This window comes from Meriones unguiculatus, chromosome 11, assembly GCF_030254825.1.
Source record: "Meriones unguiculatus strain TT.TT164.6M chromosome 11, Bangor_MerUng_6.1, whole genome shotgun sequence".
Classification (NCBI taxonomy): domain Eukaryota; kingdom Metazoa; phylum Chordata; class Mammalia; order Rodentia; family Muridae; genus Meriones; species Meriones unguiculatus.
In genome coordinates, this window is record NC_083359.1 from 105,441,140 (window position 1) to 105,461,887 (window position 20,748).

General features: G+C 42.5%; 1 protein-coding gene across 3 annotated transcripts in view; it reads right to left on the reverse strand.

Moving 5' to 3' along the window:
• Nucleotides 1–7,537: 7,537 nt before the first annotated feature.
• Tgfb2 (transforming growth factor beta 2) overlaps nt 7,538–20,748 on the reverse strand; it is an 81,335-nt gene continuing 68,124 nt past the window's right edge. For 2 of the 3 annotated variants that reach the window (XM_021638232.2, XM_021638231.2), the window contains 5 exons: nt 15,784–15,916; nt 15,563–15,673; nt 13,860–14,037; nt 12,153–12,306; nt 7,538–10,330 (listed from right to left, as the gene is read on the reverse strand). In XM_021638232.2, the coding sequence (XP_021493907.1) occupies nt 10,172–10,330; nt 12,153–12,306; nt 13,860–14,037; nt 15,563–15,673; nt 15,784–15,916 (735 nt within the window). In that variant the 3' untranslated portion in view covers nt 7,538–10,171. The remainder of the gene's footprint in view (nt 10,331–12,152; nt 12,307–13,859; nt 14,038–15,562; nt 15,674–15,783; nt 15,917–20,748) is intronic. The other variant, XM_060364890.1, reaches the window with a different exon arrangement.

A 20,748-nucleotide genomic window follows, 5' to 3' on the forward strand; every position in this document is an offset into this window, starting at 1 on the left:
CATGTGAAGAAATTGTTTTTGTCCTAGGGTACATCTTTTAGGGAAAATAGATGTGAGCCTCTAAACATCTCGTGATTGATAGTTGACATTTTCCCAAGAGACTCTGCCAGGCTCCCACCAGGCAATGGGATGGAGGCAAAAGGGCCTCCTTTAGAGATCTGCACCCTTGCATTTGAAAAGCTAGCCAGGCACACGATCATCTCCCACTTAGATAATGAAGCCAAAATGACTGGTGTTCTTGGACAAATGAGAGTGAGACTCCTACTATGAGGCATTCTGAGTATCCATCTTCCTCTTAAAAGTCTTGAGGTCTTTCAAATACTTGTAGTCACTGGAAACCCTCTCTCACTGAAATGGTACTATTTATGGGAATGTTTTGTGGTACTGGACTGTATCAGATTTGCTTAGCATATATATATGTGCATATATAACATACATATATGCATATATAACACACAATATATTTACATATATATATGTATTTACCTTTATTGTAAGTTCTCCTTCCCATTTTTCCAAATTACCTCAGCGGGACTGAGACAGACTGGAGAAACTGTCATTCCAAAGCCCAAAGCCATCCTGAGGACTACCAATTACAGTGAACTCTGGCCTGAGATCAATGACCACAGGTAGGAACATAAGCCTGTGACAGGCACTGTGACTGCCCCTTTCCATAGCTCTGGATGTTTTCAGGAGATTGGGTAACAATGCACTCTAATTGGACCCCATATGTATTCATTGCCAGAAGAATTATCTGGTCATTAGAAGGTTGGTAAAGCCCTTTTTAAAAATACAGAAATGCTATTCCTTGAGCTTCTCTGGAAATAACTGGTCACTTTCCTCAGAAGCTCTGAGTTCTGTTGGCAGGGGCGAATTGTATAACCCACCATTCTAACCCGTAGAGCTTCAGAATACAGATTTGTCTGGAAATGGACTCTATATAACCAGCAACGGGACTGGAGGGATGGATGGTTCAGCAGGCAGAGGCACTTGCCACCAAGCCTGACAGCCTGAGTTCAGTCCCAGGGACCCACATGGTGGAAGAAGTGATCCCACTACCACAAATTGTCCTACACACACAGAAAGTAAAATAATCAAAACAAAACAAAACCATCTACGAGCACAGTTGCTTTCTGTAATTATTGCTCTTTATAGTTCTTGGTATTGACTAAGCTCAGGCAGGCGGTTCTGCCTGAAGCCCTGGGAGCAGTTTGGGGCCCTCAGTGGATGAGACAGAAGCCATGCGAAGTCTTCCCCATTTACTGATCCGAGGTTGACATGACTGGCAACTTGGACCTTTGCTGGGCCTCTTAGACTGAGTCACGAAACATGGTTTCTTCTCATGGCTTGGGCTTTCTATAGCACAATGGCCAGCTTCCTAGAATGAGCATCTCAGTGCAGGCAAAAACTACATTACTATCCTCCATGACCTAACCCCAGGTGCCAAGGAGTATTGCTTCTGCTCCTGTCTCAAGCAGGTTCCATATGTAAAGAGCAGAGTGTCTATATTATGTAAGGCAAGTAAGCAGGGTGAGATTTCTATGGCCCAGCTTTGGAAATCATGAGTTTAGGGGCTTTCCTGAACTGACAATAATTTGTCTTCCTCCTAGTTGCTACAAACACTCAGCCCCGCCCTTACCCCCTCCCTTTTTTATACTATAGACTTCAGGACCAGATGGCGTCACCTCAGCTAGATTCAGTCAGTCAGCGTGGTACACATGAAATCCTGTGCGTGCATCTTCCTGAGCGATGTTTCTAACACGAAGACCAGGAAAGCATACCTCCCCGCCACACTGCCTATCCAATCTGGGATGAGGAAAACAGATTTTCTTCCTGAAAATGAAGTGATTAAGGAAAGGGAGCAACTGGGTGCTCTTAGCTAACTAGAAGGGATTAGCCAGTTGGTTTCTTCATTGCTGTGGCCAAATTATCCTGACTCAGGTTTAGAGCTTTCTCTCACTGCAGGGATGGAAGGCAGAGCAGAGAAGTTCACCTCCTTATCCAAGGGTTTTCCTTACTGAAGTCACGGAGTAGTCAGTTGCAAGATGATGTTATAGCCCTCCCTGTGCTTCTCATCAATCTAACTAATGAGTTTCAAATATAGCTGTCTATCTATCTATCTATCTATCTGTCTGTCTGTCTGTCTGTCTGTCTGTCTATCTATCTATTATTTATGTACAGGTGTTCTGTCTGCATGTACCTTTCTGCACCACATGTGTTCAGTGTACTTGGGGGCCGGAAGAAGGTGTCATATCCTTTATCGTGGAGTTATAAGTGGTTGTGAGCCACCATGAAGCTGCTGATAATTGACCCAGGGTCCTGTGGAAGAGTAGCCAGTGCTCTTAACCACTGAGCCACCTCTCCAGCCCCAACAAACATAGGACTGGGAACCTAGGTTAAAGAAGCAGGTCTCCAGAACTGGAAGCACAGAGGAGGCATGCTCACTGTTCTGAGACTCTGAGAAAGGACTCAGTACATCAGGGCGGGGCAAGACAGGAACCACACTGTTTCTCCAAGCCGTTCTCAGTTCTCTTCCAGACTCATCCTGACAACAGTGGTACAGTGGGGTTCCTTCCTGGATCTCCTGTTTGACATTAAGCTTCATTGGCTCATTTGTTCTATTCCCCTTTCTACATTTGTCTTACTGCTCTGCTCCTGGTTTTGCTGGCTTGCTCTCTCAGACAGGGTCTCACTCAGCAGTTGAGAACTGGCCTGGAACTCACTAAGCGCACCAGGCTAGTCTTGAACCTATGGTGAAATAACCTTCATCATCCTACTGAGTGCTGGGGTTATAGGCATGTACTGCCACACTCCACAGAGACGTCTTAGTCTTCGTTAAAGATGCTGGTCCCAGCAGTGCTCAGTATCTCTCCTCCTCTCTTGTCTACCTCACTTCGTCTCTCGTGTCCATCCACTGCCATACTGCTTGAAAACCTTTCTACATCTCATTAGTCCAGGTCCCAGAAAGGGAGTAAATAGAATGCTGGGGTTGTAATTATTATTTTTTTGTGTGTATGTTGCAACCCTAAGGACATTAAAGATATATACATATCTAGGCATGTATATGGACATATGCATATAGTAGAAATTTATAATCATGCATGTACATGCATATATACATAAGTATGTGTATTTCTTCACACTTCACATAGTAATGAAGATGTCTTTACTAACACTTATTTTCATAGTAGGACCATTAGATACATAACAAAGGAAATAAGTTCCAGAGATTACTGGGCCTCTTGAAGACTCCTCAAGGCTCCCCAACCAGCTTCTTTCTATGTGTCTCGTTTGGTTTGTAGGAATCTGAACATAACCCAAAGTTCCTTCAAACACCAGGCCATGAGCAAGGAGAAGACACATGGCAATGAGAAACTTGATCCAGAATTGCCATTTGGTTGAAAGTTCTGTTAAGTTTTCTGTATTGTTTAATTTTATTTCAAATGAAGAAATCCGTGTTCCACCCATACTTGAGCTCTAGCCAAGCTGCATGACTTCACGTTGCCTTTAGAACAGTATTGGATTGCACAACTTTTCAGCTTGTTTGCTCCCAACACCCTGTGCTTGAGGATCTGCTATATGATTCAGAATGGAGCACTGGGCCTATGGAAAGTTTCTGTTACCAAGGCTGGCTGGAGTTTGGTCATGTTAACCAAGTGATATCTCTGGTTCTTTCAGTCGAGCTGGCATCTGCTGCAGAGAAAACCCTTTTCTGAGGGAGAAAGCCTGGAAGATGATGCTGGGCCTTTTCTTTACCACTAGACTTTTCTTTGTTTAATTATGCCTATTCTCTTAGGGTGGATCATTTCTCTAGTTCTGATCACACAACACAAAGTGTCCCTTGGTACATTCTGTTCCTTTTATTGGGTCTCTACCCAATTACAGGAACACACTCAACTCTCCTCCAAACAGCCATTACTTGCTGGAATAAAAAAAATAATCAACTACAAAGTATTTCAGGGAAATAAAGACTCATTCAAGGAGAAGCCTAAAGCAATCTTTTAAAGATTAAGTCACTGGAAAACCTTTTCTTTGTATTCTCACATAAAGTTAAATACTTAAGTAGGTAGATGATAGCTAGATAAATGACATATAGATAGGTAAATGATAGATAAAATAGATATGTTTGATAAACAGAAATAGATGGTGATAGTACATATGCTCCATAGATAGATATTAGACAGACAGATAGATAGTGATAATAAATATGCTTGATAGATGATAAAGAGATGGTAGATGGTATGATAGAGATAATAGATAAATGATAGTGTTAGAATGTAGCTATATGAGAAAGGTAGATGATAGATAAATGTACATAGATAACAGAGGACAGATACATAAAAGACAGATGATAAGATGCCATGGTCTTATATTTACATTAATAATTATTCCAATTTCAAAGCATCTAGTGAATACAGTTCAAAAAAAAAAAGGTGTGAAAATATCAGTTTCTCAGTTGCCTCTGACCAGGGATGTTAGTAAACTCAGGGTCTGATTTTCTTTCATCATGGGATGAGACTACAGAGCCAAGGGAAGCAATACAGAACAGAGCAAGAAGGTGAGTGAAAGAAGGAGGAAGTTGCATTTGCTAGAAGGGCAATCACAGTCTTTGATAGAAACAAATTAGTGGCTAACGATGAGTTTGCCAGGATGACCTTGCAGCCTACATGTCCTGGCTTTTCATGTTTGTGTGCAGCCTGTAAGTCTCTAGCTTTAATTTTATGAGTGAGATAAGTAATTTGGAGTAAAGTACCCCAGGCATAGAAAACCTGACTGTGTCCCTTGAAGGTCCAATAGCTAGATGCATAACTTCTTTTTTGGAAAAGCAATGTTGTCTCATGACCACAGTGACTCAAGCAAGCACAGTAAATATTTGTGTTTTTATTTTTCCCTTAAGCAGGGTAGGAAAGATTGTCACTGAAACACTAATGTGGGCTTTATGGGCTGAAAGCATTTCATTCAATAGTTCATTGTGTCCCGGAAGAAGCTGAACTGTCCCACTTCATTGCTAGTCTGCAAACACCAAATTCACAGGGACTTGGATAGTGAAGCTTGTGAGACTCCCACATTTTCTTCCTGACCTTCGTCACTGAGGATCTGCTGCTAGGTTCACCCCATAGATAGGCCAAGTTTCAACAAAGGTCGCCTGATCAAGATGGTAGGTCCTCACATGGTCCAAGAATGTACTAATTACAAAAGAAGAAGGTCGTTAACATGGTTTGTGGGAACAGCTGAGTCTTTGTTTCCAAACAGGGCTGCTTCAAATTCTACAGCAGTGCCAGGACTGCTCCATACTGTAATCCAAGCACTGGGAGGCTGAGACAGCCTGGGATTCATGAGATCCCACCGCACAAGCCAGAAAATGTGGAGAAAAGAAAAACAAAATCCATACCAGAACAGAATCATAAATTAGAACTCAACTCAAAATACAAAACTTTAAAAAATATTAGTAACCATGTAAAATAATTTTATAGAAAAACAGGTGTGATTAAAATAAAGCATTTAACCACATTTTATTCATATCCAAGAATGTGTGTATGTAGATGTGTGTATTTAGATATGTAATAAATATAAAACTACTGTATTGAGACAGCTTAAATTTCGCATGTGATTGTACCAAGTCTTTAAAATTTTAGTGAGAAGTTTTTACTTGTAGCATGTCTTGGGTGGTATTGGCTATAATTCAATAATTTCCCAGGTATGACATGTGATTCACATTGGATGATACTGTTCTAGGCCTTCTTTTTTTTTTTTTTTTTTTTTTTTCAAACTATAGAGTTACAGGGAAGTGGTCAATCCACTGTGAGTCTCCACTCACTCCCCATAACATGGTGTTATACAAAATACATTTAGGGACTAGAGAGGTTGCTTAGTGGCTAAGGAAGCAGACTGCCCTTACAGAGGAGCCAAGTTCCTTTGCAACTTTAGTTCCAGGAGGTCTAACACCCTCTTCTGGCTCCTGCATGCCTTCATCCTCATGTGCACACACATACACACACAAGTAATTAAAAATAAAATACATCTTTAAAAAATACATCCACATCAAAGGTTGTGAGAGCAAATGAGCTGAGAGCAGGGACCACGGTTAGTATTGCCATACGGTTAGTATTGCCATACAATGGAGATCATTCAACTAGCTAATTTTCAATAACTTGGGGCCTGTTGTGTCATCAAATACCCTCAGGAGTGGCCAATGGCTTGATCTGTTTGAGAAATATGAGTCTTTAGAGTTTTACACATTTAGTACCAAGATGGAGATGTGTGGATACAAGCTACAGTCTAGAAATGAAGGGTTGATTGCTGCAAGAACTGCCATGACCCAACGAACAGGCACAGGAATATCACAATGGCCGCTCAATGATGAGGCTGCAGCGGAGCTCAGGATGTCCCCTCAGAGCTACTCACAAGTAGGCAGACATGCACATCAGACATTCTGGGAACGCAAAGAAACAGATGGGGGTGTGGCTCAGCCAATCTGTCTTTGATTAGTGTACATTCCCCAGCACCACCACTGGAGGAGGGAGGGGGAGAGACAGGAAGTAAAGTGGTAGATGGGAAATTTTCTCATGTTTTGTGGGTTTGGGGTTTTGGGGTTTTTTTGTTTTAATTTTTTCATTGCCTGACCTGTACACTACCTGCTCTTTCTCACCCATCACTTAACTGTGATGTGAACTGGCCCGGGTAACAGGCCACTAGAGGGACTAACTCAGTCTACACAGAGCCCTGGACTCTGGAACGAAAACTTCCTCCATTTAACATCAAACAAGATGTGATGGCAGAGACAAGAAACAAGATGGCAGAAAAAGAATGCATTCTCTATTCCACTTCTACGCTCAGACTGATGGCATGTTTCTGTGACCTGTGGACAGCACAAGCTAAGTTCTTGCTTTAGACAAAGCAAGATAAGCAGACTAGGTCACGTGCACTTTCTCTTTAGTTCTCATTTGTAAGGAGGCAGGCATCTCACTTGAGAAGTGGGATCCTGTAAGTATGAACAAGGAGATTTGAGAGAATGACATATGTGTGTGCATGTGTCTGTACATAGCACTGTGAGTAAAACTAAGACAGGAGTAACTGCTTTCAAGCAACGACCCCAAAGTGCACACAGCTTTTGTTATATCTGGCCGGCTCAGTAACTATCCAAGTTATGGGCAACAGGGGAGCCTGTCTAGACCAGTTCTTTTGGCCCTGCGATTGGCAGAATGTAGAACCAGAAAGCCAAACCATGGCCCAAATATCTTTGCATGCTTTTTTTTTTTTTTTTTTCTGGTAGACAGTCAAGAGGGTGGAAACTAAATCTCAAACAATTACCAAATAGTAATAAATGATAAAATAAAAGACAGCCAGCCTTTCCTGGTTCTTGATTGCTAAGTCCTGGCTCGGCAGCCACCACATGGTATTTCTGAAGTGAACAGCTATGTGATAAAGGCACAGTAGACCACATTAAGTGCAGATTTTCCAGTGTAACAAGTCATCTTACTACACATGTGTTTTCTAGTCTCAAATATGATTCTTTGACAGGAATAACACAGCAACATATAACTGAAATAATTTATTTACCACTAGAGCACCACAAAAACCAGACATACATTGTGTTAAAATACAGCATAATTGGTCATCAAAACACATACCAGCTATTCTTATACTCCATTCTTTAAAAACCATGCCAACCATAAAACTGTACTGTTGCTTAACACATACGATCAGCTGCCCCGCCCGTATGCTAACTCACGCCCTCCCCACTATCACCCCTCCTGTGGCAATATTTACTAACCACAAATAAAGACCTGTAGGACCCAGACTTAAGAAACAACAATTAAAATAAAAAGAAAAAAAAGATTCAAGAAACCTTAAAATAGCAATCAGTGCATTCAGAAGGAGAGACAAAATCATACTGAACAAAAATTTCATTTTATCTGAGAGGAAAATATCTGCCGAAACAAGGGAGTTTGGGGTGTAATACAGAAATAACAACAGTGGAAGGGGAAGGAAAAGGAGCACACAGGCGAATCTGGGATTGTGTTGCGCGCCAACCCAAGGATCATTCACCAGAGCTTGCTCTGTCTGTCTTTTGTGTAAATCCTGTTCTTCTTCCTAGTGAGTTTCAAGGAAAACTCCCCCAACTAAGTATACCATATCAAAGAAATTCTCTTTGTAGTCACACCTCGCTGTGCTCCCTCTCAGTTAAGACTACAAATACTTCATCATTTCATGGACTAGTTGTATTTGAAGCTAAATCAGTTGCAAGGACCCCCCTGCCCTGCACAGCCCACCACCAGGCCCTGCCTCTGAAATATCAGACACTGTTTCCTCAAGCCAAGCAAGAGCCAGCCTCAGCTGCAGAGCTCTCCCCCTCAGATACAAGGAAGAATGTTTGGACAGGGGAAAATTTGGTTTGTGATTTTTCAGCCTTCAAAGAATGTCTTTCAAAACCTGAACTTGAGTGAAGTCAATGAAACAGTGAATTAAATGATAAATGTAATGATTAATGAAATGATGAACGCTGGCCTGGATTTTTTCCCCTTTTGAAAAACTGAACCAAACTGTATATCTTTCAATACGTCACACGAACACCAAAAACCCGATTAAAGAAAAAGGTGCTTTCTTTGAAGTGTCTGCTTTTTAACAGCACCAAGAGTCCATAAATACATGAATTAAGGAAACCTTTTCACCTCAGTCACAGAGATTCTGAGTTCAGATGCTTAAACCCTCTTTAAACCACATTTGTGCTCAGTTATCGGTGTTTACGTATCTTGGTTTCCCCAGAAGAGACGTTGCTCAACATCAAACCTGACTCATGCTGACACACAGGAGATGGAGGAAGACACTGAAACTCAAACATATCTTTTTGGGTTTTGCTTTTGTGCTGTGTTTGTTTCTCTTTTGGAAAATAGAAGGAAAGGGGGAAATGAAACCAGGTAACTCATGCCATTAAATGGATAATACATGAAAGAGAGGCAGAGAAGATATTATAAAAAAATGAATTTGTAGTGCAAGTCAAAATCTAGGGGTTTTATTCAAAGGTACTGGCCAGCTAAAGGAAACAAACATACAATCTGGTTGATCATTAAAAAAAAAGTTCAAATTTAAATTCAATCTAATCATAATCATTACAGAATATTAAAATCATGGCAAGATCTACACATCACATGTAAAGTAGTTAATGTTTCGATTCAATCTTTTGTAAAACAGATCTGCAGTGTGTTTTCGATTATGCTGGCTTCTAGACCCGTCTATTTTAACAATATCGGTGAGATTAAATATACCAAGACAAAGGAAAAGCCCTCACTACATCTCTACAGCCCCTTCACGGTCCCAGGTCTGATGATACACATACAAACGGGTCAACATGTCACTGGCTTGCTTAAACTGGCAAAGAACCATTTACAATTAAAAGGAAAAAAAAAAAACAATATTCCAAATTCCCACCGACTCCAGGTTTCCTTTGCTAACGGGCCTTTTCAGAGTACGGCCGTCCATGAAGCTTCCGCAGCAGTTGGCACACGTGTTCTAGGGGCGTTGACCTCTTGGCAGACTCGCTCGGTCATCGAACGCCTCGCAGGGATCCTGGCTCGTTTGAGTTCCAATTCCTCAAGCCATCCATGAGTTTGTGGCAAAGTATTTGGTCTCCACTTATACACCTGTTTTGTTTTCCAAGGGCAATGAAAGGTTCATTATATAGTAACACACAATAAATAACCCACTGTTAGCTCAGAGGAAGGGGCGGGCAGGGTGCCTGCTATAGAGCGGAACAGAGGAACCAGGAGAGGCTCGGGGTGAAGTGTGGGGTGAAAACAATACGTACAACTCCACTGAACGGATTTCCTGTGTTGTTTTGTTTTTCTTTCACATAATTAACACTAACAAATTCTTCCAGTGTTTATTTTTTTCCTTTAAAAAAAAAAGATGTTTTCTTTTTGTGTCTCTTATGAAATAGGTGAGATGCAGACTAAAGCCTTTCATGTTTTTGCTGTTGCTTATAATCTCAGATGCCAGTTTTAACAAACAGAACACAAGCTTGCAAAATGTTTGAACTAGTACCGCTTTTTTCTCCATTTTGTTTTTAAACATTGATGAATCAAAACTCCCTGGTGTCACAAACGTCATCATCGTCACTGTTGTCATGCGTTACTGTCGCCGTGATTTTCCTGTCGTGGCTTTTCCAAGGACCTTAGCTGCATTTACAGGACTTGACGATCATGTTGGAAAGCTGTTCGATCTTGGGTGTGTTTCCAATGTAGTAGAGGATGGTCAGCGGTTCTAGATCCTGGGACACGCAGCAAGGGGAAGCAGAAGCTTCCGGATTTATGGTGTTATACAAGCTGAGGACCTGTGTGACACAACCCAGAGAAACACACAAGAAAGTGGTTAGTTTTATGATTTAAATTTTTGCTCATGTGTGCATGTATGTGCAACTACAAGCAGGAGCCCGGGTTGGCCTTAAGCTTGGACTCTGCCTGTCACGGACTCTGCCTGTCACAGCTTCTTGAGTTCTGGAATCTCAGGTGTGAACTGCCCCCACCTAACCAGGTAATATGTGGTCCTTGTCGTTCACTCTCTCACACTTTGCTTAATGAGGTCATAGTGCCTGGCCCTCCACTCACGTTCCTCACGCTAAATGGGGGTGACCAGGTGCAAGAATTAAACAGCAAGTCCCGCAAAAGGAGAAAAAGGGCCATACATAGTTCTGCAGCTTTATCCCGTTCTCTGTCACAGGGGTGAGTGGCTCTCGTGGATGGGAGTGTGGAGGTTACCCAGTGATGACAGAGACGTTTCCAAGGATGCCATTAATGTGTTAGTCAAACAAGTGACCTTTTCCTCGAGATTCCCTGGGATGTTTTCAACCGAGGACAAGAGACCTGTTGAACGCAGCAACACTGCCTACTTTATTAGCTACCCCTGGCTTCTTGGGGAACTGTCCAAACCACATATTTGTGACCATGACAGTTATTCTTCCTTCTCCTTGAAAAACAAGCCAGGTCTCAGCCTTCACACACTCCCTCTGTGTATCAGGGAGGAGAATTACATTCTGACTTGGCAACCCGGCCCTGCCCGAGTTACAACTACTGCTGCTGTGGTCCAGATGAAGTGGGCTGGCCAGAGAGCTCAGACAAAGGGACGGGCATGAGCCAGCTTCCCTCACATGGCCAAGCATGTGGTCACTCCTGAGTGCCAAGCCTAAAGGGGTACTGGGAAAGTGACTGGAGGAGGGGAAGCCATCTTTGTCCATTTCAATGCCAGTCCAGGTAAGCCTTTATAAATAAATAGAACTCATATTTATTAATACATAATTCTTCATAAGCAGGAAGGAGCCATTTTTATAATACAGATTGTCTAAAATAATTGATAACCTCAATTCTTGAATTCAGCTGAATATGAGCTCTCTGGCAGTAGATTCATTTTCCTACCCTGCAGGGAAGGCAATGTTTTTAATGCGTCTTTAATAAGGAGATTTACAGAGGCATAAAGAGCAGAACAGAAACCTCTACTTGCAGCCACATTTTAGGAATTAAGCTCAGAAAGATGTAGCAATGGGGACCGGCTTATAAAACAAACAGGGCTGCCATCCAAGGGCTGGGTCGTCACTGATTTGCTTTCATCTAATACAAGGCACCCACACCATCTAAATCCTAATTTCATTGTTTTTTGTTTGTTTGTTTGTTTGTTTGTTCAGGAAAATTCTGTTTGGACAAGCCCATTTCTGAAGTCCTTCCCATTCTTAAAATCCTACACCCTGAGCCACAAAAAGGAAGCTAATGGGAGAATATATTAGTAGATAGAAAACTCTGTGCTCCTCTAGGCTGGGGACATGTGGCACCCAATAGCGGGTCTTCTTGCTGAGTTAGCCCTCTGTCCTCATTAAAGTAACTCTATAAAAATGCTTAGCTATATGTTTCCTTTGGGTCCCAGTCGTAAAGATTTAGAGAGACAGTGGTGGCAGTGCATGCCTGGAATCCCAATACTTGGGAGACAGAGCAGGAGGACTGCCATACATCCAAGGCTGCCTGGTCTACATGGTGAGTTCTGGGATAGCCAGGGCTACACATCAAGATCCTGGATCACAAAAAAAGCAAGCATCAACACAAGAAATTTCAAGATATTCATCTTAAATGTATGGTTTGTATTTTACAGCAGACACTCCAGAGACTCACCCTGGTGTGCTGAGTGTCTGAACTCCAAAGATATGGGCACGCCCCAGCACAGAAGTTAGCATTGTACCCTTTCGGTTCATGGATCCATTTCCATCCAAGATCCCTCTTGAAATCAATGTAAAGAGGCCGAAGGCAGCAATTATCCTGCACATTTCTGTTAAAAAAAAAAAAAAAGGCAGAGGGCATTTTGGGCTTGATTCTGCATGCATCTCACCCTGAGTCAGAAAAATAACCCGTTCATTTATTCCATTAACAGCAAGCAACATGAGACTGGTGTTAATGGCTCTCTTATAATCTCACATGAGGACAACAGAGTCCCTGCGCTACTTTCCCTTATGCATTCTATACTCTGACTTTCTTTTCTATGACCTGGAAAGTCAACATACATCTTCAGTGAACTATGGGTAAGCAGGAAGGTAGCTAATAGGGCCAGTCTTTTCCGCTGAACATCTGCCATCCAGCCTCTTCACTGTTTTGTGTGTACAATGACTAAAATACTTCAGATATTTTCAGAGAGCCCCTGGACACATTTTTATTTGAGAATATATCCTATGCTTTACCATCTGTTGCTAGAGCAAGGAATGAATCAGAGTTCAAGAAATATGCAGTCTTGTTGCCACAATCACTGTCTCTGGCAACTGAAACACCCTCCTCTATTTGTGACCTATCACCTGGCGAGCACTTCACAGAGAGAATCCTGCCCCTGATCCACAACTTCCCAAAATAGGAGTCCCCCCCCTGCAGGAAGCACAGAAGACCACACATCTTCCGCTTCACAAATTCATGGACAACTAACAAACATTCTTGCAGGGTCGCCTTGCCTATAACAGGCCCTGCAACTCAAACTATGGACATCAGCCTTCTTGGGCTATTTCTATACCTCAGAAAGATATTAGATCCCAGGGCGAGCTTCATAGCAATGATGGGTCTTATTAATTTAGACAAAATCTCAAGGAAACTTAGGTTTGCTTTGTGAGCAGAGAGCTATCAGAACTTATCAGAACCCAAGAAGTTCAGAAAGACTTGAAGTTAATTAGCCCCAGGGGCTAATTTTCTCTCTTCATACCCAGTTCACTGCTAGAGAGCTAAGAACAACATCACAGAAACAACTGTTGAAGGTCCTCAGGAAACCTCAACAATATGGCTGCCTAAACAAGACCTTAACAAGAACAGCCAATGCTAGTTAACATGCCAGCATGGATGGGGTAAATGTCACAGGGCCCTACTCCCAGATGAAGACCTACAGGCAACTAATATGGCTAAGAGATAGAGAATTAGTGTTCTGCAGGGATGTGCCCCTAATTGGCTATCCAAAACAAAGTGGTCAGCCTTAAAACATATATAGATAAGCAACACTAAATAAAGCCAGCATGTTGCCTTTATATATTTATTTGCACAAATATATACATATATGAAACAGTAATAATTGAAGGAAAAGAGGCCATGAATTTGGGAGGAAGCATAGGACAAAAGAGAGGTGTGGAGGGAGGAATCACGTACTATAATTACATTTTAATGAAAAAATAAAATAAATTATGTTTATAAGGTCTTTGGGATGAATGCTGTTATGAGATTCAAAGGCTCTACTGCCTTGTATACCTGGCCTTGAGCAGTGGCTTCCATTCAAGTCAATGTGTGGAAGAGAAAGCAAAGGCAAGGCAGTGCTCGCAGATACAGTCGTTTGCTTCTTTTAGTTTGTTTCCTTACCTAAAGCAATAGGCGGCATCCAAAGCACGCTTCTTCCGCCTGTTGGACTGTTGTGGCTCCAGTCTGTAGGAGGGCAACAACATTAGCAGGAGATGTGGGGTCTTCCCACTGTTTTTTTTCCTAGTGGACTTTATAGTTTTCTGATCACCACCGGCATATGTGGAGGGGCCATCAATACCTTGAAAAAATGCATTTGGGTAATAAATGTTTAGCTTTACCTTTATCAAATATAAGCAGCAATATTTATGTACTATAGTTCCCCCTGCACACAGTCACAAACAGCAGTGGTGACTACCAGAGCCACATTGACTGGCTATCATCATTAGCCCACAGAAACAGATATGGCCCAATGGGTCTCCCACAAGTGACAGTGACACACTAAATGGGCCTCTTGTCCAAAGGCAGTTCTTCCTGTGTTGAAGGCAGGGCTGTTACTGGGAAAAGTCACTACACAAGAAGTCTTTGACCTATGGTCCAAGGGCAATCTAGCAGTTTATTTTAGTCCATCCTCAGTGTGGGCTGTGTTCAAGCTCTCGGCAACAGAACACACAGCCATAGAGCACGCCTTGTCGCCCGCTGGTTCCCTCTTTCCCTGAGACTGCTCAACTCAGAAGACTTTCCTAATGAGCATAAACCAAGGCTTAGCTAAATGGCCATGAACTAGGTTCAAGTGAAACAGAAGTCACCCTTACCTAATGCTATTTTGGGAAGCTGCGTAGAAAGAGCTTTTTCATTTATTTTATGGCATCCTCAACACTTTTCTGATTCCATCTGAGATTTAGAAACTTGAGCTCCCCAAAGCATGCTCGAGAGACTGCCAGTTTAAGCATTTAATCTCCACTCAAGAGAGTCACGGCTAGGCTAGAGACTGAAATAAATCTCTACACCTCTGGGAGTGTTTTTCCATGACCAAGGGCCACTAAGGATTTCTAAAAGTGGGTGGACGTCCCAGGTGAGGTTGAGGGAACACGGGCAGATGCCACAGCAGTGTGTGGGCACTGACTTGCCTTTTACCTCCCCAACCAGCAATTTACTGTCTAAGAAGCCAAATGATCTGAACCCTTTGCATCTTCATTTACTCCAGATTTTGATAAATTCTGCTTAAAGGTGAGCAGGGGGAATGAAGGCTCATTCTGTGTTCATAAGCTGCTACAGAAATCTGTTATAATAATGGGTGTGGGCTAGAAAAAGGCAGGGCATCCCATCACCTGGAGGGGGAGTTACAGACACTGAGATGTGACACAATTCTTTTCTTTGGTGAAATGGTCTTGTTGATGCTTGAAATTCTGCTGGGGGGTGGGGGAGTCTCAAAATGGATTTCCTTGAAGCAGTGAAAACCAGGGTGTGTTTCTTTCTTCCAATCCTTTTTAATAAATATATATTGGCTTTTTAGTTACGTATGTGTGTGGGTGTATGCACTTGAGGGCAGGTACCCTGGAAGGCCAGAGGATGTCATCAGATTCTCCTGGAATAGGGGTGATTGTGAGTTCTGAATTCTCTGGTGTGGGTTCTGAGAATTGAACTCAGATCTTAGCCAATAAGCCATCTTTCCAGGCCCAATTTCTACTGTCTTCTATCTCCCACTAAGCAAACCATTGCCCACATAAATTAAAACTCCCACATCTTACCAACCAATAGCATTTTCGCACACAAACTGACTTTACCCTAAGAGATTCTCACAGTAAAAGCCAAGGTTCAGGTACCTGCAAATCTCGCCTCTAGCTCTTCGCTTTTATTCGGGATGATGTAATTATTCGATGGCACGAAAGTACAGCAGGGGCAGTGTAAACTTATTTTAAATCCCAGGTTCCTGTCTGGAAAACAGTAAGTTAAGGAAGTCATTTGTACATGTGTCTATGCCTGCAGGCAATCCACAAGCTGTTGGGGCCCCATCCAGGGAGAAAAAAGGAAGGCTCTCTGTCACCTCTGTGGTGAAGCCACTCGTGCACTGCGTCAGTGACATCGAAGGACAGCCACTCGCCCTCCGCTCTGGTCTTCACAACCTTGCTGTCGATGTAGCGCTGGGTCGGAGATGTTAAGTCTTTGGACTTGAGGATCTAGAGAGGGGAAAGAGCAGGAGAAGCCGCTTAGCTGCGTGCTGACAGCATGGCCACACCCACGCCACTCACATCATTCCACGCCATCGTCGGCACTGGGCTCCAAGTCTGTATTCATGCACTGTCATCCCAACAGTGTGGTCGCACGCATGAGAACACGGCATTGCCCTGAAAAGTGTAACTAACTAAATCTGCTGCGTGTTCTGAGAAAGATGACAGTGACCATAAAGTCTGCTGTCAAAAGAAAAGGGACAGTCATTATTTGACTCTGCTGACAGAAGCTCTGTAAGAATCCACCATAAATTTTATGCTAGGACGTTTTTCGACTTTGTTGTTATGTCTCCTTACTGCTTTAATTTGGGGATCTGGGAGGTGAGGGTCCAGTTCAGAAGGCCCACACCCTCCTCCCCAAGTGCCTGGATTATAAATCACCTAATAATGAGAGAAAGGTCTTACGCCTGTTTCCTAAATCTGCTGGCATGTTTTTGAAGGAAACCTCTGGACAGGCTTTTGATGCTCAGTGTGACGACGTGATCTATGATGAAATCCCACATCCTGCCATCTCAGTAGGACTATGGGCAGGAGTAGTCTGGCACAGTGCACCAATGGGAGTCTAAAAACAGGTCAGCCTGAACATCAAGACTTCAGAAAGCTCCGGAAGGAGCTATGGCAGTATGCTCTTTGGTTTCAGTGGGACGTGTGCTTCAGAGGTGGTTTCTACCTGTCTGTCTTAAAACAATCATGTTTTCGGAACTGAACTATGACCCTAGGTCGTCTACAGCTCCAGTGAATTCTATGTCCATCCTGGTGGATTGCCTTTCTGCAGTGCTTAGGGGCTCAAGCCATAGTGTTTTCCTGATACTCAGTCTAATTTTGAGGGTATGTCATACTTAGGGACTTGGCCCCTGCAGTAAATCCATAAGCTTTTCCAGGTCATGGGGTCATGCCGTCAACTTGACATCATTTCAGAGCATAGAACTCTACTGGGTTAACAGTTACCTATGACTCTCTAGACACCTGGTAGACATATCTGTTCTCTGGTAATCTGGTAAACCAAAATGAGTTACCTTTCTACTAGTTGTTAATGTGCCTTCCCTCCCCTCTCCCCACCAACTGTTCACAGTTTGTTTCAGGTAATGTGGCAATAAATACTTCCTGAAATATTTGGGGTTAGTGTAGATTACCTCCAGGATTGACAAAGTAGGGAGAAAAAAGAAGCAAGAGTTGGATCTGCAGCTTATTGGGAGAGGGTTTGCCTAGTATCCAGAAGGTCAGAGTTAGAGCCCCTGGAACAGAGAAGCAAAAAAGGGAGGGAAGAAGGGAAGGAGGAGAGAAGAGGAAAAGATGAGGGGAGGGGAGGGAAGATCTAAGAGAGAGGGAAGAAGGAAAAGAGAAAAAGGGAGAAAGGGATGAAGGGAGGGAGGGAAAAGGAGAGGGAGGAAAGTAAAAAGAGAGATGGAAGAAGGAAGAAAGTAAGGAAAGGGAGAAAGGGAAAGGGGAAGGAGAAAGGATGGTACAAAAGGAAATAAAAATAAAGTGATAAAGGAGAAAGGGAGGAAAGAAATGACAAGAGTAAGGGCAAGACAAGGATGAATAAAAGGAAAGAAAGGAAGAGAAGGAGAGTTGGAGAGGAAGGGAAGGAAAGAAAAAGACAAAACTGATTCATACATTTCCATGCTCAGGTGCCCTCATGAACTTTAGGCAAACTTACTCAACACCCACCCCCCATGGACAAACCCCACTAAATGGAAGAATGTAGGGATAACCATGATCCTGGAATAGGCAAGAAGCTCTTTTTACTAGTTAAAGAAAACCAATGAACATGACTTGAGGGCTGAGTACAATGGAGTCAGGGCTTAACAAATGCTATTTGGTTTAATTTAATCCTGCAAACATTCCTGTAAAGTAGATTAAGCAAATGGAAAATCAGAAAGGATTCAAAGTCCTCCCCACCCCCAAGCCATTTTCCCTCTTGGTTATGACAGTCCAACTGAGACTAAAGACCACAGTGTGCCCAAAATAGGATAAGAATGGTAAAAACAATAGTGGAAATAACATTTCACCTACTCCCCTTATTGGCCAACAGTTCAGCTCATGCCCAGGACTCATTCTCCTGATTTGAATTGGTCTCCTAGTGGGTCTCCTATCGTGGTTTAATGTTATGTGGTAATTTTCACATTTTCTGTGCTATTGATTAACAGCGTACAGCTTATTTATCTTCATATAACTAACACTTAGGGATACTATCCAAATCAAAAGCTCATTTTCATCATTGAATTAATTATGTATGAATTACATACTGTATAGTTATTTGATACTATGATAAAACAATTTATATGATTACAAATCTCTAATGCAAAATTAAACATATATGAAATGTCTATGATATACATGACACATGTATGTGATTCTATCTATACACACACACATATGCATATACACACTATCTTGTCTCACTGAAGACAAGAATATCATGACCACATTAATCAAATAAATGAAACAAACACATACTGGCAAACTGCTTATCCTCATAACATTCCGTTTACGTGTAAGTATGGATGGAAGCACTTGTGTCATGGTAGGTGTGGTGGTCGGAGCACTGCTTGAGGGGTCAGTTCTCACCCTCTACCATGTGGGTCTCAGGGACTGAACTCAGGTCATCAGCCTTGGTGGCAGGCATCTTTGTCCTCAGAGCCACCTCTCCAGCCCATCGATGGGCGATTTTTTACCTCACATAGGAGTAAATGTACATTATCCTGATTTGAAGAGACGGAATAAAGGATAGCAAAGGGACTCTGGCTTTTTCTGTTATAAATTGCACTAAAGAGTTAAGGGTTGGGCCTTGCTCAATCACAGACACTGGGAGCTCAGTCAATGGAAAACTCCATCTTTTCTACCAGGGAAGAGCCTGCTGAATTATTTTTGTACAGGTTTAAGAGTCATGAAATGGCCACACGTAAATAACCTGGAGAAAGACAGTAGGCCACATAATTCTGAAACAGAGAAGTAATGATTTTTCTTTCTGGTTCAGTGTCTTGGACTCTTAAGATAAGGACTTCTTAAACCTACTTGCAGTTTTAACTCCACTCTTCCCCCATCCTGAGCAGAAACAGGAAGCAGCTGTTTCTCATCACTCAGAGAATATTCCTCATGCTCCTGAAGGTTGTTATTAAGCCCGCCTCACCATGCATGTTTTCTCTCTCTAAGCTAAATACACTGAGTTCCTTTAGACCCCATTTAGAAGGGCAGACTCCCAAACCTTTAATCATTTGAGTGCCTAAGAAGGACTGATAATGTTCTTCAAAGTATTCCTCCACAGGATTCATTATTTCCCCTCAGGACTGTCCAGAACAGCTTCTAATCATACCTCACCATGGAATCTTCACTCGAAAGCTATCTTCAAAAGCTGCAGGTGCCACTCCTCCATTCCCTGTGCCTCCCTACTTACATCATGTTAAATTAAGTCAAAGAGAAGGTTCATGAGGAGGCAACCTGACGCCTCTGCTCACCTGGCCTTTCTTACATCCAAGAAGTCATAAAAGGTGCTGTGGAGGTAATGCCAGCAGTAAAGGGCCTGTGGCAGATGCACACAGTGGACTACTGATCAGCCAGGGAGAGGAAGGGAGTTCTGACACCTGCTGCAAAATGGATGAGCTTGAGGACAACCAGCTCAGTGAAGGAAGCCACCACAAACCAAAAGCTTCTCACTCACATGACAGGGCAGACCAGAGGGTTTATACAGAAAGAAAGTGGAGTCATTGGAAGACAGGTGCTGTGGATGGTAAATGAATGCAGTTTCTGTTTTGGAGGATTAACACCAACAGCACCAACAAACCCTGGGCTGGTGAGATCGCTCAGTGTGTTAAGGCACTTTCTGTCACGACTTCTGTCCTGAGTTAGAGCCTCAGGACCTCCACGGTGGGAGTGCTGACTCCTCCGAGCTGTCCTCTGATCTCTTCTAAAGCATTGCATACTGACACATACTCACGCATTCACACATGCATACACTCTCCATAACTCTGGTTTGAAGGGGGTGGCATTTAAAATACAGGCGGTGGGCAGTGGTGTTAAGCAGACAGCACTGAGAACACAACGCCCTTGGCAGTAAACAGAGACAGCCGAAGGGTGAGTTTTATTCTTTGTATATGTTTTATCACAATAATGTTTTCTAATTTTAGTGGGGGAAGAGATACAGGTAAAAAAGAAACAACGAAACAAAAACTACACTAAAAGTCTAGAAGGATCCCGCTCTTTGGTTTTTGGTGATTTTCTTGAAACTTCTCTATTTCAAAGAAAGTAAAAAATTAAGGATTTAAAGATGACAAAGTCTGATAGGGTCACTGGAAAAAACAGAACACAAGTTGGCAATTAATATAGCTATGTAAAAAAACAGCCACAGCATGCTAATGTGTGTGAACACACACACACATACACACACACACACACACACACACATATGCACTCACATATATTCATTTCAAGTTAAGGTAATTTAAAGCTTCTCTCATTTTTATAACTCTATGTGTAAGTGTTATTTATAGGTGTGTGTGTGTGTATCTGTGTGCTCACCCATGTGTGACATAGTGAACATGTAGAGGTCAAAGGTCAACTTGCTAGAGTTGACCCTCTCTCCCTCCACCACTGACTCTTCAGGTTTGGCAGCAAGTACCTCTACCCACTAAGTCGTGTTCCTCACTGAATTAGAAGCTGGTGGGGAGAGGGTGGTCCTTAAAGGCTAGAAAATGAGAGTTATCTGTCTCTGGCTTAGCTGCCATCCATGTGCTGCCTTCATTACATTAATGATATGGACAAGTTATATACAAGGAGCAGAA